The sequence below is a fragment of the Hippocampus comes genome, unplaced genomic scaffold (assembly GCF_001891065.2).
Source record: "Hippocampus comes isolate QL1 unplaced genomic scaffold, H_comes_QL1_v1.1 scaffold9, whole genome shotgun sequence".
Classification (NCBI taxonomy): domain Eukaryota; kingdom Metazoa; phylum Chordata; class Actinopteri; order Syngnathiformes; family Syngnathidae; genus Hippocampus; species Hippocampus comes.
In genome coordinates, this window is record NW_017805275.1 from 5,325,613 (window position 1) to 5,341,528 (window position 15,916).

General features: G+C 40.2%; 1 protein-coding gene across 1 annotated transcript in view; it reads right to left on the reverse strand.

The window, feature by feature from the left end:
* The window catches only part of pdlim7 (PDZ and LIM domain 7), a 38,648-nt gene that overhangs the window by 22,209 nt on the left and 523 nt on the right, over nucleotides 1–15,916 (reverse strand). Inside the window, exons 2-3 of the mRNA XM_019869687.1 lie at nucleotides 15,037–15,135; nucleotides 2,113–2,294 (exon numbers count right to left, since the gene is read on the reverse strand). Of these exons, the coding sequence (XP_019725246.1) occupies nucleotides 2,113–2,294; nucleotides 15,037–15,132 (278 nt within the window). The 5' untranslated portion in view covers nucleotides 15,133–15,135. The remainder of the gene's footprint in view (nucleotides 1–2,112; nucleotides 2,295–15,036; nucleotides 15,136–15,916) is intronic.

Sequence of the window (15,916 nt, forward strand, 5' to 3'; positions counted from 1 at the left end):
ATATATACATATACATACACACACACACGCACACACACACACACACACGCATAAATACTGTAAAACATTCGTCCCCAACCGCCGGGCCACGGACCGGTACCGGTCCGCGAGTTATTTGGTGCCGGGCCACACAGAAAGAATAAATAACTTACATTCCTTCCGTTTTATTCATTTCGGAATCTGAAAGATGTCTTATTTTGAAAAATTACCAGATTCTCTGTTATATCAGTCTACAATATGTCACTCTTGGCGCAGGTGAATGCGCGCTTCTCGGTCACGTGATAGGTTACCGCATGAAAAACAAACGTCTTTTGAGAAGTTTTTTTCGGGAAGGGGAAAAGGCCCAGCCGGGAGACATAAGAGGAGCCTACGACTTTCAAGAAAGAGAAGGCTACATTTAATAGACAGTATCAGGAGTCTTATTTCAAATACGGCTTTATCTCAATGGGAGATTCACACACACCAAGCCTACTCTGCATAGTAAGCGGCGATGGTGAGTCGTATTTTTCATGCACTTTTTATTTGCGGCGTATCTTATTTTGAAGGCAACGTTACCAAAGCGACCAGAGAATGTTGCGGCCTGATAGGACGTTCCTCATGTCATGATTCGTGTTTATTATGATGTTTAAAAATACCACACTTTTCATGCAGGTCATATATTATGTTGTTCTATCTATCCGGCCTTAAAGGCCTTAAAGGCCGGATAGATAGGTCCCTGAAAATATTGTCTGACATAAAACCGGTCCGTGGGACAAAAAAGGTTGGTGACCTCTGCTGTATACACCTATCTACCACTACTCACAAACAGTTCGGGATATTTGGGTTTTAGGTGAAATTTCAGGACAGGCTTAAACATTTCAAGTATGATCAGCAGAAAGTGAATTTTTATAGTGCACTTAAGTCCCACAAAACTTCACAAGTCAAACTACCGTCATGCTTGACTTCAGCATCTTTCTCAAGACAAAAAACATAAAAATAAAAATACTGTACTTGGAGTAATGGTAGCGGTAAAGACCTAAACAACAATTACGAATGTTCTCGTACAAGAAATGAAGTCGCCTTCAGCAACTTCCTCAAACGGTACTTGGCAACTTCCATTAACTTAAAGTGTTTTAGGAGGGGGACTGTCTGACCCTTAGACGGATTAAATCGTTTTTTGAGGCAGGTATGCCTATGGGGAAATAGATTCTATATTTGAATTGTATGCACGAGAATAGAAGACTTGGAATCTCTTTGAAGTTCTGGCTCCGCTATCTCGAAAATCAAAGGGAAACATAGTGAAAGATTTGTCAGTACATATCAGCCCGAGTGTGTTGGCAGGCAAATCCAAAGAGAGCTGGATGGTGTGGGGTGGGGGGTTGGGGGGGATATTGGCTAAGCAACAGCTGTGATCACAGCATCTGAACTTATGGGGATCGCAAAATCTAAATGAGTCTCCTGACAGCACCCCGGCTCATGTTTATGACTTGACAAGTCAATACTTTCTCATTTTATGCAAACCTCAAAACAGTCCATCTTCCTTTGGGTGGGTGGTCTTATTTTTTCCCCCTGTTAATTATACACCACATGAATCACTTTTGCTTTGCACTCTGAAGAGATACTTTCTCCGCCGGAAATTCTTGGCAGAATCTCAATGGGCAATTTTTAAGTGTTGCTTGTATGAAGGTCAACCACTTTTAATTAAAATGACTGCAAACATAAAAACATTTTCTGGCTCAGGTTCTTCAACACAGTGCATTAATCCATTTACCATTTTGGTTTTTTTTTTGTTTTTTTAATTAACCAGAGCTCAAAGGGGCAAAGGCCACTGCATGCACTTCACTATGACTTGCAAACTACAACCATACGATCAACATATATGTTTTTAATGAATGCTTGTCTAACAAAATCATTTTACAGGAAAAACTTACCTTTGTCAAAGCACCATTTTTGCTACACCTTTGAATTGTAGCTGACTATTATCTGTGGGTCAAACGTGAGTGATAATTTTACCTCGCATATTTGCTACATATTTTCAGGGTGCCGTGATAGCTCATCTAGTAGAGTATAAAATTGATATAAATGTGCAGTGAATTATATGATGCACTTGACTGAGATCAAATGTAACTAAATTCCTTGTTGCATCTTTGCAAACTGACTTGCCTGTTAAGGGTGAGAGTGAGGGAGTCTGATGCTGCTCTGATCTTGTTTTGGGCCTCCACGTGGGTCAAGTCCTCTGCGTTAAGGTCATCAATAGAGACGACCCAGTCGCCGACACCGACACCAGCCTGAGCTGCTTTCCCACCCGGGGTCAGCTGGAGGACAGAATACAGGATAGAAAAGCTTATGAGCTATTTCAACATGACACTTATTTACGTCAGACGAAGCGGATGGCGCGCAATGCGCTCCGTTCGCTTCAAAAGTCATTTTGCACTTTTAAGTGGCATTGTGTTGCGTTGGTAGAATTTGATGGCCATGACTCAGTTCAATACATGAACATGATAGGAAATATATACTTATCTGGAAAAGCAGTCCTAAAAGCCACTACAAAAGCACTTTTGTTGTCTTGCAATGAATACTCCCGTTTTCACAGAAGCCATTTTCATTTTCTCAAAGAAAATAACCCATGCTGCTTGAAAGAGAGAAAGAAAGAAAGAAAGAAAGAGAGAAAGAGATACCTAGATAGATAGATAGATAGATATATAGATAGATAGATAGATAGATAGATAGATAGATAAATGCAGGAAATACAAGAAATACATCCAGATCCAAGCATCAAAAACAATAATGGCCGTTTCTATTTTCATGTGAAAAAAGTGTTGCGTGCACAGCCCCTAAATTACAAACCATTGTCTCATTTGGTTATGATGGCACAACAGGGGGCATTGTCAAACTACAAAACAGAAAATATGTTTCCAAAATTCATGTAGGGCTGACAGTGATTTAATGGTTGTTAATAACACCTAACAAGCAACTCTGTGTGCGCGTACCGTCAGACAAGCCAGGAGAGCTATTTCACTCAGCACCGTGAGGCGAAAAGGCCATCATGATGTCATCAGTCATCACATGATTCACTGCAGATGTGACAACAGATGATGAAAGCAGCGCTTGAAAGCCTCAGACAGCCACCGCATGCCTCATACGATCGCACAATTTACTAGAACAGCCATGTAGTTTTATTTCTATGCAGACAGGTAAAGTCTCTGACCAGTTTCACTGACAAAACGGTGACATCATTCTCTTGGGGCAGACTTTCTGTCAACGCTCTGAGGTCTTGTTACAAACAGGAAGAAAAGACACTGTCTATAATCGGGGTAGAATTGTCCTGCTTGCCATCTCCACTAAAACCACTAACACAAAGGGGGGAGACGCCAAATCAGGTTTAGTAAGCCCCCTGTCAGCTTGGCCATGCGGCTTAATGAAACACGATCCGTGTGTCAAATGCACTGATAAGTGCAAAGTGGCATCAGATAAGAGAGCCTGCCCCAGGATTTCAGGCAAAACCCCATTAGGATTATTCACTGGTGTCATGGATCCCTGCAAATGTTGGCTCATCTCAAGCTCAGAGGACTCAGCTGTCAATAGGTTTTTTTTGCCATGTTCAGCTTAGCAAGCACACTCGCTGCTTTGATTGTGCACATTACACGTAAAGACTTGTGTGAGCGAGGAGGTAATGTCTGTAAACCAAAGACAGCTTCACGGTGCACCTCACAAAGAGTGCCTGTCTTGAATCAAAGCATGTTTATGCTAAAAATAAGAAGTGTGTTCCTCTGGAGGCACACTCAAGTTAAACATCATTTTAATTGCCTTTGATTGGCCTCCTCTGGAAACCATGATCTAGAATAAAAAAAGAAACAGCTCTGCAACTTATAAGAAAAAAAAACTTTTATGAGTCTCCTATGGCAAAAAATAAAAATGACTGTTGCACTTGTGACATATTCTACAAGAAGACACAGTCTGGTAAACCGCTGAGGTTCCCTGCTGACAGACACAGTCTGGTTTCCCTTTAACAGCCACAATATCTCATAAACGTAATTTTGCCACAATTAAATCATTAGCAACGTCCTACAACGTATTCTGTAAGGCCTGGCAGGAATTGTTACAGATACAAACCTGTTCTTGACTGAGACCATAAAAACTCTCAACATTAAAACGGTATTTTTGCATTTCTCCTGAACAGCCCATGCATTCCTGAGCATGTTACACTATTAGCCTGCACGGTACCAGTACCACCTGCATAATCTAATGGAGTCCTTCTCAAATAGTAGGGGGCACGATGCAATGCCGGGGGGGTGCGTGTGACTCTGGGGAACACGCTTTTTTGCTGAAGAGAATAGAATAAAGTGTAATTGCACATCCACTACAGCAGCTGCCAGTGGCACCCTCATTGTCAGAGAGTGCACAGGGAGTATTAGCCCTATTGTGTTTGTTTTTTTTCACCGAGCAGGCGATATGAAGTGCAGTAAACAAACCCTCAAGAGACAAGATGAAAAGAAAGGCGGAGAAAGAAGAAGATAATGAGACAAAAGAAAGTCACTCGAAAGCTAAGAGAGGGAAACATGACGAAGTGGATGTAGCGCTTGGCTTCACTGTGACTACAGCGGGAGACGAGGATAAGCCGGTGTTTACTGTGTCCAAAAATGCTGAAAACGGACAGCATGAAGCCAAATAAATCAAGGCGCCACTTAAAGACATTACTCCTCAATCACGCTGATAAGCCCCTGGAAAAGTTGTACACTGAAAAACGTGCTCAATATCACCATTAATCCCTAATTTCGTGTTTGCTTTCAAACCTTAGCTTGTAGCAGACGTGTGCACATTTTCAGCATGACGTCTCTGATCCACTGGTGAAAGGACACTTTGATCCTCTCCTCTTTCATCTATAACTGCTTCGGACAACAAAGTGTATGCAGAAAAGTGGTGAAGATTGCACGACTGTCTTGTGTCCTATGTGTTGTGTTGTGTTATTTTTGTTATTTTGACTTCAAAATGGCGCCGCGAGAGTGGCTGCCTTTCCAGCAGCTCCTATATTTTGTTGTTCTACTTGTTCCTTTCATAACTTTGCTGCTGTGTATTGGGAATTTCTCCATTGCGAGACTAATAAAGGTTTTCTTATCTTATCTTATCTTAATTCCTCATTTTGATTAAAAATAATAACAATAAAAAAAAATCAGTACACCTGGTTTTGTTCATTTTTGTTTTATAGACCAAAGTATTGTATATGTTCTGCTCCTGAGTTAATGTTGCTGAACTGAATTTATTATTATTTATTGAATTATTGATTTTTTTTTTCAGAATGGTGCAATGGTTCAAATGGTCAAAAATGTTTAAACAAAGTTAAAACAAGGATTTTTTTTAGGCAAATTGGTGCATTTAAAATCTTTTCTGTTACAGATTAAAAAACAATGTTAATAAAGTTATTCTTTGCTGTAAATTGAACTATTTTTCTTTTTTTTCTTTTCTTTAATGTTAATGAGAATACAATGAAATGCAGAAGTGTAGTTATAACAATTTTATAGGCAAATGATCATTATCGTGGCGGCAGGTGGGGGGGGGGCGCGAATGGTCTTCTTTTCGTGGGGGGGGGGGGCGTAACAGAAAATAATGGAGAAGCACTGATTTAATGGGAGGTAATAAAGGTACTTTTTGCCTGCTAAGGATACTGTTTTGATTGACAGTCAGAGAGGTCTTAATTTAACAATGTCTTTCTTGTTGTGTTTGCAGTCGTCTAGAACTTCACAACACTATGCTGAGAAGCGCTTGTAAAAGTGTCTCCATTTGATCTCATCTCATGAGGTGAGTGTGTAATATGCTCGGCCTAAATTAACTGGCAATTGTCCAAAAAAGTAATTGCTTGAAGGGGTTATTGTAATATTAGATAATTTGAGAAAAATATTAATGGAAAATACACTCGTGAAGAAAAAAAATCTATAATTTGTCACTATTCTATGCCGACTTGGTTTTATTTGTAAATGTCTGTCATACTGAAACAGTGAAGCCTGAAGCCCCATTTTCAAAAGGATCATTTAAAATGAGTAAAACCACAAGATACATTTCATAGCAGTCCGATGCAAAGGTGATCTGAACAGTAAGATTTCTGAAACGTTTAATGACCCCCACCCCCCCCCCAAAAAACCCAAATAAATAATGACATCAACCTGAATTCTGCCACAGCATTATTGACTGAGCAAATGTTGGTAGCCCATCGAAATACACGAGACGAAGACAAAAGTGCATACCGGGAAAGACATTCACCGCTTCCTTGCAACCATGCGAGTTACACATTTTACATGTGTTCCCTTTCAAACTCTGCAGATACATGTGCATCAAAGATCCTAACTACTCATTAAACCACTACACTCTTGTCTTTATACATTCATGCAATTGTTCTGACACACATTCATAAATACCTCAGAAATAACAGCAACAATTTTGCCATCAGTTATTGTGAGATCGCAAAATGGCTGCCGCATCGCGGCACTTTAGATCACAGATCCCTCTGGTGGATTGCAACAACAGAATGAGACTCCATCCAGTGTCTTTAACGGTAAAGAGAGCTTGAGTGACATAGAAGGACCATTTGTCGAAAAACCAAAACAAAAAGGAACTCTTATGACAACAAGATGCATTTGTGGTAGTTTTTGTAGAAAAAAAGCATTTCTAGCAATAGAAGAAACATTCTATAAATTACCCCAAAATACAATTAGCATCTTCAGAAAACATGCTCCAAATCATGAAATTTAATTTCAGACCGACAACAGAAAAGACATTTTGAAAGGTCATGAAAATAAGTGAAAAATACTTTTTTTTTTCTGAGAAACCATTATTGAACGATAACTGCCAATTTAATTGAATAATTCAAATAGTCACATGAATAAACAATAATAGATTTTCCAAATAAAATTCAGTGGGGCATGTCTTCACCATCATTGATCAAATAATATTAGAATGGCCCACATATGTCACCCTGATAATAATTGTGCAGAAATTAGATACCACTTTGAAAAAGCTAATACTTATAAATTTTAACGTGAACAGAAAATATAGAATTGTTTTCAATAGAAATAATTGGACGAACTAAAAAGTTGATAGTTTAGAATATGCTCTGCTCATGAACAAAACAAAAAAAAAAAGAAGATGCTGTTAAGTCTGCAAAGTTTTTTTTTTTTTTTTTTTAAATGTATGACCGAGCTAGTAATGGACACAGACACCTGTGCTCCTGGCTCAGATTCAGAATGCAGCTGTTCTCACACTTGAGAAGCCAGCACCTAAAATTGCTGTCCTCAGGCCTTTGGTTGGTTGCGGGTGGGGAGGGGGAAACACTATCTCCCCAGCAGTTTGTAAATGTGGCGAAGGACAGTAGAAAACAGGAGGTAACTTGCACTTGTACAGTGGCTCATAAGAAAAGAGAGGAGCTTAAATAACGATGCGAGCGTGACGCATGCAAGACAGAGCCACCGTGTTCTAATTTACATTATTATTGTACACGAAGCCTTTTTTTAAAAAATCAATTTCCCTTTCAGGGCGGCAGTCCAGTGGTTAGTGCGTCAACCTCACAGTGCAGAGGTACCGGGTTCAATCCCAGCTCCAGCCTCCCTGTGTGGAGTTTGCATGTTCTCCCCGGGCCTGCGTGGGTTTTCTCCGGGTACTCTGGTTTCCTCCCACATTCCAAAAACATGCATGGCAGGCTGATTGAACACTCAAAATTGTCCCTAGGTGTGAGTGTGAGTGGATGGTTGTTCGTCTCTGTATGCCCTGCGATTGGCTGGCAGCCGGTTCAGGGTGTCCCCCGCCTACTGCCCGACGACAGCTGGGAAAGGCGGATTGGAAAATGAATGAATGAATTTCCCTTTCACAAGAGCACAGCAGCAGAGGTATTTTTTTTTTTTAGATCAAATTTCAAAGCCTCGGGAGCCTTTCCATGTGCAGGGTCTACAATATGCTTTTCAAGTGCTTCTGTTGATTGATGCTGAACACTATCCTTGCCTTGTCCCCTCCTGAACGTTATTCGCAGCTGTAGGTATATTGGCCAGTTAACTCAGGCCTGGCCCATTTTTATTATTTCCACAGCTATTTGGGAAAAGGATGGGGGGACGGGGGGGTGGGGGGGGGGCGGCAGAGAGACTGTCTGTCCTGACATCACTCACACGGCACAGCTGGTACAAACCCATAAATAGTCCTCTGAAAAATGAGAAACCAAATTAAGTACAAGGTGGCATCGTGCAATTGAAACACCTTGCATTAACTCACCTTAAAACACCGCAACACTGTTCACAACGCAAGAGATTCGCAGTCACGGCGCCACAGGAGATATTCCCCCTGTGGGCAATCCATCAGTAGGCACTAAAATATTCATGCAGCCCTCTAACAAGGCTGCTTTTCCTCAAGTGTACGAGAGCAGTTTTAAGGGTAGTGATCCAAAAGCAGATGGTTGACATGTCGGGCGCTGATGCAAACTGAAAGGATGTAGACACATCCAGCTGTGGTAGTGAGACATTCTAGGTCTCCTTACTTGCTTATTGACATGACATCATCCGTAATTTCCTCCCTCACATTTGATTTCCGATGACGGAACATGTGTTCACTGATAAAAAACAGATGGCGCGCTGGAGGACGCACATCATTTTATCAAAATGTTTATGTAGCTGCACTGCCATGAGATCTAGGGCAGAAACTCCTGAGGACTTGCCCCCAACTGTGACTTGACTTTAACCGAAACTGCAATTTCCATGTCATGCTGTATTAATTGGATGATTTTCTAGTTAACAATACAATGGAGAATATATGCAAGGGGAGATATCATGTTATGTTTCCACATGTCCATTTTGTCAAGGTCAAATCACGTTGAGTGGTAACAAGACGTGTGCTATTTATGAGAGGAGTTACAGAAACGAATCAAATTATGGTCATGAGTGCATACATTGACCAGACATCAGATGGTTTCTTTCAAAAGACTTTGTTCCACAAATTCATCTGGAAAAGGGTCCATAGAAATCGGGTGGAAAATGATCACATCCATCAGCGGCCACAAGAGTATTCAAGTTTATGGCAAGATGGATTCAAATGCTTTCATGCCTGAATTCTTGTGAATGCTGCAGTTGTTTCACAAACCCTCAACTCGCTACACATTACCAACTGAAAAAGTTAGCTAGCTCCCAAAATCTTGAACCCTTATGCTTCTTTGTTCTATCATTGGAGAATCAAATTACCCCAAAATGTCCACATTAAACAAAATTTAAAAAAAAACAACAACAATTTTCCAATTGTGTAAACAAAGAACCCAAGCCATTTTAGTGCACATCGAGGCAATGGTAGCTTTACTTTTTTTGCCAGTTGGGAAACATTCACCCTACCCCGGAATACAGAAGCTGTTTCATGTCCAAGTTCAAATAATTCATACCATCCCCATGTACCAGCACAGAATCTGCTAGTAACAATCTGTTGGCCAAACTCTCAGGATTTTTTTTTCACTTTAACAATTCTCAACTTTTTTTCTTTCCTCAAGTCAGCTGCTTTGGCTAGGTTGGTCGTAGGACCCCGTTTTAATGTCGGAATTACTTTTCAGAGTCCGTCAAAGCATGGTGGTGATGGTCGTTCAAACAGCTCAAGGAGACCGCTGTTAAATGTGTCAAAATAACATTGAAATGACATCATGGTGAGTCGAGTGTGTACCCCGCCTCACGCCATAAGCCAGCTGGGATAGACTTGGCTTTCCCCGTGACCCCACAACAAGATAAATGTTATAATAAATGACAAATGGAATGATAACATCATAGTTAGCTCCCCTTGGGTTGGATACTAACTGGAAATTGATATTACTGATTCGAGGCGTTTACAGCGGAAATAGTTATGAAATGATTTTGAAAAATGGTAGAAACTACAAGCCATCATAAAGCTGTGTCAGTCTTAAGTGGAAACTGCTTCTAGAATTCCAATCATATTCAAGTAATGGGGCCAAAAACAAAAAGTGCTGAGAGGAACTCAAATGGAGTTCATGCTAGTGACACGACTACTGGGGTGTAAAAGAACTTTTTTTTTTTTTCCAAGGGAGAGGAAGGCTTTATAAGCTTTTCCTCTCGCCTTTGTTTTGCTTTTCTTTTAGTGGTAGAGTGGAAAGCACAGGCACAGTGTGACGGTTGTTACTGTTTAAGGTGAGGATTCAGCTTGGTCCAAAGCTGTTGAAGTACAATGGAACCCCCATTAATAAGAAGAAAATAAAAGGTCATACAGCCAAACTATTTTTCTTTTCCCTGACAAAAAGGAATGAGCACCACATTCTCCTCTTACTGTGTGATGTAGAGCTAAAATTGATGGTCTTACCAATGCAGTTTATTTTTAAATCCTATTCTGAAAAGAAAGAAACAAGAGTGGATCAATTAGAAATGATGACCTAAAGAAGTGTTCATTTAATATATACTTTAAAACCCAGGTGGCAAACTCAAAGTCCGGGGGCCAGATACGGCCCGCCACGTCCTTTTATGCGGCCCGCCAAAGCAAATGACAGGCCTGAGGATTTCACGGTAACGATCGTTTCCGGGAGCATGTCGATTCAGTGGGATCATTTGTATGGTACCGAAAATTCGTTTCCTATAAAAATCACGATTCCGAGGCAAGTATTGAAGTTGGTCATTAGATCTAAAGGCTAATCGCTATGAAAAATATTATGAAACAATCTTAGTTATTCTATAATTTATTAGTCGTAGAAATGGCAACTTTATGAATAAAACATTCGTCACAAAGTGTAGTAATACTAATGTTAACTGTCGGTAGGCCTAACGATGACGTGTGGTACATTCTTTGGTCAAATTGATAGTAGATTACACAGTGCATCGCCTTGGGGTTGCAAAGAGGACGTCAAACCACATCAATACTAGAAGTCTATATATAGTAATAAGGTCATTCTTTTTAAAGATTCATCACATGATTTTAATCATTCAATTCCTATTACATGCTTTTGAATATAAAGGGGGTGAGTAGCCATTGATATTATGTTTATTTACATAAATAATACACACACAATCATGTTAACAGTGTCAGGTTTACTTGTGGCCCATGGTGTATATACAGTAGTTGATTAATTGATATATTAATGATTACCAGTAAATTAATCTTTGCAGTGTGAGACTGAAAAAATACTCAGATTTTGTGGTATGCTGTATGCATGATGCCATATGAGTACAATAAGTGTTAAACAGCATATTTTGATCCATTTATTTTATTGAATAAACCTGGAGTACACAGCTGCTGATGTAATTATGTTCATTGTTAATCCATAATTTTTAAACATTTACCCTTTAAATATTACAGTATACTTTTGAGTATCAGAATTCTTGATTCTGAATATCAGTCAAAACAGAAAAATGGGTTCCCATGATGAACGTTTACGGAACCCAAAATTTGTTACAGTGGTCTCCCATTGGGGTAATCTAACGGAACCGAAAAACAGTTTCTGTTGATTTCTGAAATCCTCAGGCCTGAAATGATGTGCATGAACTTCATGTGTCTTGCTAAATACCAAGAATTCAAATGGTATTCACTTTTAAAAACGTTGAGATATTGCAACCACAACTTTGTTTCCAATCCCTGGTTTAAAATAATAGCAGCATTTGAACAAACACTTTAACTGGTCTCCAATTACAAAACTAGTCATTCACAGATTTGTTGGATGTAATCTGAGACAACCATACATTAATTTCAATTCACACTGTGAACTTCATTAATAATGGCCCTCTGGAGGAAACCGTAACTATGATGTGACCCGCGATAAAAATGAGTTAGCCAGCCCTGCCTTAAAATGATCTGTGGTGCTTTTGCAGGTCAGTTTTTAAAGGACTGAGAATCCTATATATCGGTATTTACATGTTTAAATATGTTAAATATTGGCAAACTTAGACATCAATTAATGTTGGTCAATGAAATCATTCAGTATAAAATTACATTTTAAAGCTATCAACAGTCAGTACTGTAATTTATCAGTCAGACACAAGTAGAATTGACAGAAATATGAGCCTGCGATTGCCCAGAATATTCGTTAACATAACTTTGACTAAATTGACTGTGGAATACATATTCGACAGAGAAAGGAGGCAGAGACTGCCTACTTGCAGCGAAAGGGTGGATACGAGAAAAATGTGAGGAATGCTGTGAAAGCGTATCTTCCCAGGCTCACAAACAAGAGGGGGAAGGAAAGCAAGGGGGTAGCACAAAGAGCACAGAGAAGTGGCACGGCATCATCCTTATTGATACAAATCAAAACAAGGGCCCAACATAATGCTCATTTCTAGGATTGATTATGATGTGACACTTCAACGTGAGCAAACTAATCACAGAAGTTAACCCGTGCAGTCCCAAATTGTCATCTCACCTTTACTGCAACAACAAAAACCCTTCAACCCATTGATCTGTAGGGAGCTGTCTGTCCCTTCCAAACATTTTCAGCATTTTGCAGGGCCTTTGATCCAGTCACTCCATGTGTTCTTCACGGTACGATCGCTTTTAACCCAGCATCTGGCTTCAGATAATAATCTCGCCGGCAACCAGCCGGCAGAGACCACCCACTGAAATCATCCAGTGAACTCGGTGCCAGGAGAAGACTTGGGAAGGCCGTGTGTGATTCACTGTCCACTTTTTAACGACAGTAAGGAGAGCAAAGAGTGCCAGAGAGGCAATGAGTGAAACCGAGTCACAACTTTATAACTCCTAAGCCAGAGGGCCTGGAAAACTACTGGAGCTAACAAAGAAAACAACCACTGACTACTAACACCTTTGAGAACATCTACAAGCCTGCAGGTATATTGGTATCGACTGTCTGGACTGAAATTGCTTTAAGTAGCCAAAAATCCTTTTTTGGATGAGGACAAATCCTCGACTGTATTCTCTCTAATTGGTTTGGTGTATAGCGGGAGGAGAATCAATCTTGTCGTGAGTCCAACGTCGTGATTCTGTCCGTGATGCCAATGACGTTACACCTCAATGGCATCCCACGTACAAAGAGTGTAAGTCATGCAGCGGTGCATTGTGTATCTGTGCGTGTCCATGTGTCCCTTTACAAGTTTGTGGTGTTCTGGCAAGGGCTAGGAAATTGGGAGCGCAAGCAAGCCGTTGTGCACTTATAAGGCCTGGAAAGTGTGTGCTGTGCTCGTCAATAGTAGGCTAGAGGCTATTTGCAAGACAGTCACTCAAGGGGAGATTGCAAACCAACAAATGACAGCATGGCCTTTTGGCCACTGAAAACTAGCAATAGTCAGGCTGAAAAGAAAGCACGTTTGACTAAGCCTGGTTTGTTCAAGAATTGATCAGTAGGAACTGCAACTGTGTCAGGCTATCAGCAGAAGTGTGCAGTCATTTTCTGCTTTTAAACTGCCTTTGAAAAGTAATCCGACGGCTCTTGCCAGCCTTTCTGGAGCACTTGCTTACTGGCAAGCCGCTGGCCAGTATACCAGCAGTGCCCAACCGATCGATCACTGTGCGCATGCGCGTGTTATTATTGTTATTATTATTATATATTTTCTGATCGTGTCCACTGCAGCCTATGCACCCTATCAGTGTCAGATATACAAAAAAGTATTAAAAAAGAAAAAAGTAGGTCACCTTTGAGATAGGGTGGCATATGAACTGCACCACTGAAAGCTGTTTGCAGTCAGCAGTCTCTTGCAGCTCACGTTAAGAGATGGATGGATGGATGGATGGATATTTTAACTCTCATTCAAAGCTTGTTTGTTTGATCTGCAATGCAACAATGGCATTGGCAGAGAAAGGGAATCTGAAGCGGAATTTTAAAAACAGTACACACGAGCTACGATATCGCTGTGTTAGGTCTCCCAGTAAGGGAGGCTGTGCTTTTGTTTTTACAAACGCAAAGATATACCTGTCTTGTATCTTGTACATTTTTATGTTTCATTAATGTTAAGGGTCAGGTATGGCTATTGCTGATCATGGCATGAGTGTGTGCACGCGTGCGCGCGTCTGTTGATATTGGTGGCAAAAGTTTATGACAGTAATATAAACTGACCCCAAATACAGTCGGGAAGACAAGTGAAGACAGCATTCACGCTACCTGGAACAATGTCAAAATGAATGCGTACCAAGGCATTTATGTCCTTGTATTCTTTGGTAAGCTAAAGTTCATTTTGCGGTTGGTCTTCTTACCGCGTGTTACTTTCCTGCATAGCATGAACGAGTGTTGCTGCGGCTGGCTTGAGTGTCTTCCTGATGGCGCACATCAAATGAACGGGTACTCAAGGCAAAATAGGGGGAGAAACGAAAAAAAAAAGTGTTTTTTTTTTTTTTAATGGCGGTATTCATATTATGAGAACTCATTTCACCGCTGAGCATGCATATATTCAGAATTTTGCTGCTTTATATAAAGCGAAAAACGGAATGGGAACATCTTTTGTCAACATAGTAGCTGGCCTACTGCCACAGTACTGGTGTTAACAAGAACAGAGTAAACAACCAGTTGAAATGATTGATTTGGGTGGGGACAGATAACGCACTTGAGAGTACACACCGTTAAATGTGCAGCAGTTCCGTGTCTCTACGTGGCTTGCTTCTGTTCACGAACAGCAAATTTTCTCATTTTTCTTGGCAGTTTGTTGAAAAGCTAGACTAAAAAGCTGTTGGTTGTACGGTTGGAGACATCAAAACTACATGGTACCGTCATACATTGAGGCCACTTTTTAAGTTCTTGTTTTAGCAATGATCGCATATCACTAGAATGACTTCCACCAAGACTATGCTCATAACACAAGTTAAAAAAAATAAAATAAATCATGTAGTGTACCGTATTAGTCATGTTAGTGTGTTTGTGGGTCATGAAGAGTGCTGAGATAACGGACAGAGTCAGTGCAATTCCTGTGGCCGCACCTTCATCCAGAAGTACACTAACATTTTTGACCGATGCTTCTCGAGGCCGAAGCCTTAACCCGCTAATGCAGAAGGCATTATCCGATTTTGACACACGACCGGACAAAGTAATATCGTGAGAACAAATTCTCCAAAATCTCAAAATTAGCCAGCATCTCGATGGTAACAAATGCATGTAAACATAAGTCTTACCCTTGACACAGTGAGGGGCATGCTGAAGTCTTTTCCACCCTGAAGCCTGAAGCCCCACGGCGCTGGGCCGCTGAGAGCTACAGAGTACACGTTCATAGCCTTTGGGAAAGACAAAGAGGCAAAATATATGAATTTGAACTATCATTTAACCTAAAATTGTTCAAATCCTCAGGTTACAGCCTCTCAACAATAATTATTCTCTGATGTCTGTCGTCCTTCATGAAAGCAGAGTCATCTTTTGTTTAGTTAAAGTAAGACTGTTTTTACTTTGGAAAACAATGACTAAACCAGACACTGAATCATTGTTGTTCTTTTTTTTAAAACACTAAACAAGACCAAATACACGACATTAATTGGTTAAGAAAAAGTACTCTGGAAAAAATGGGTTTGCAATACACTTAAACTGCAAAAACAAAATGTTTTCTAATTAATGGATGCAATAATCAATTCTAAAAATAATCATTAGTGAGAGCCCTACTTTCGATGTTGTTTTCAACACCACAGGTGACAACACCGCTAGTCAAGACTGAATCAAAAGCAGCTCTGCTAGCTGCTGACAAGAAGTGCGCTCCATTTAGCCTCAAATGGTTCACGTCGCAATTAATCCTAAATCAATTTCACACGTCTAATTTATATGTTGGGAGCTACAATATGTTTTTGACAAAAAAATTGGTTCATGCATCATAGGATAGAATTTACCAACATGACCTCAGTTGTTGACATGGCACATACAATACAAAATAGGAACGGGCACTTCTACAGACAGACTATTAGGGACTGAGGCGAACATTCATATGTCGAGTGTGATATTACAAATCGGTGCCAGACACACCATCATCATAAATCTACTGAATAAAAGCAAGCGCGGTGACATTTAACA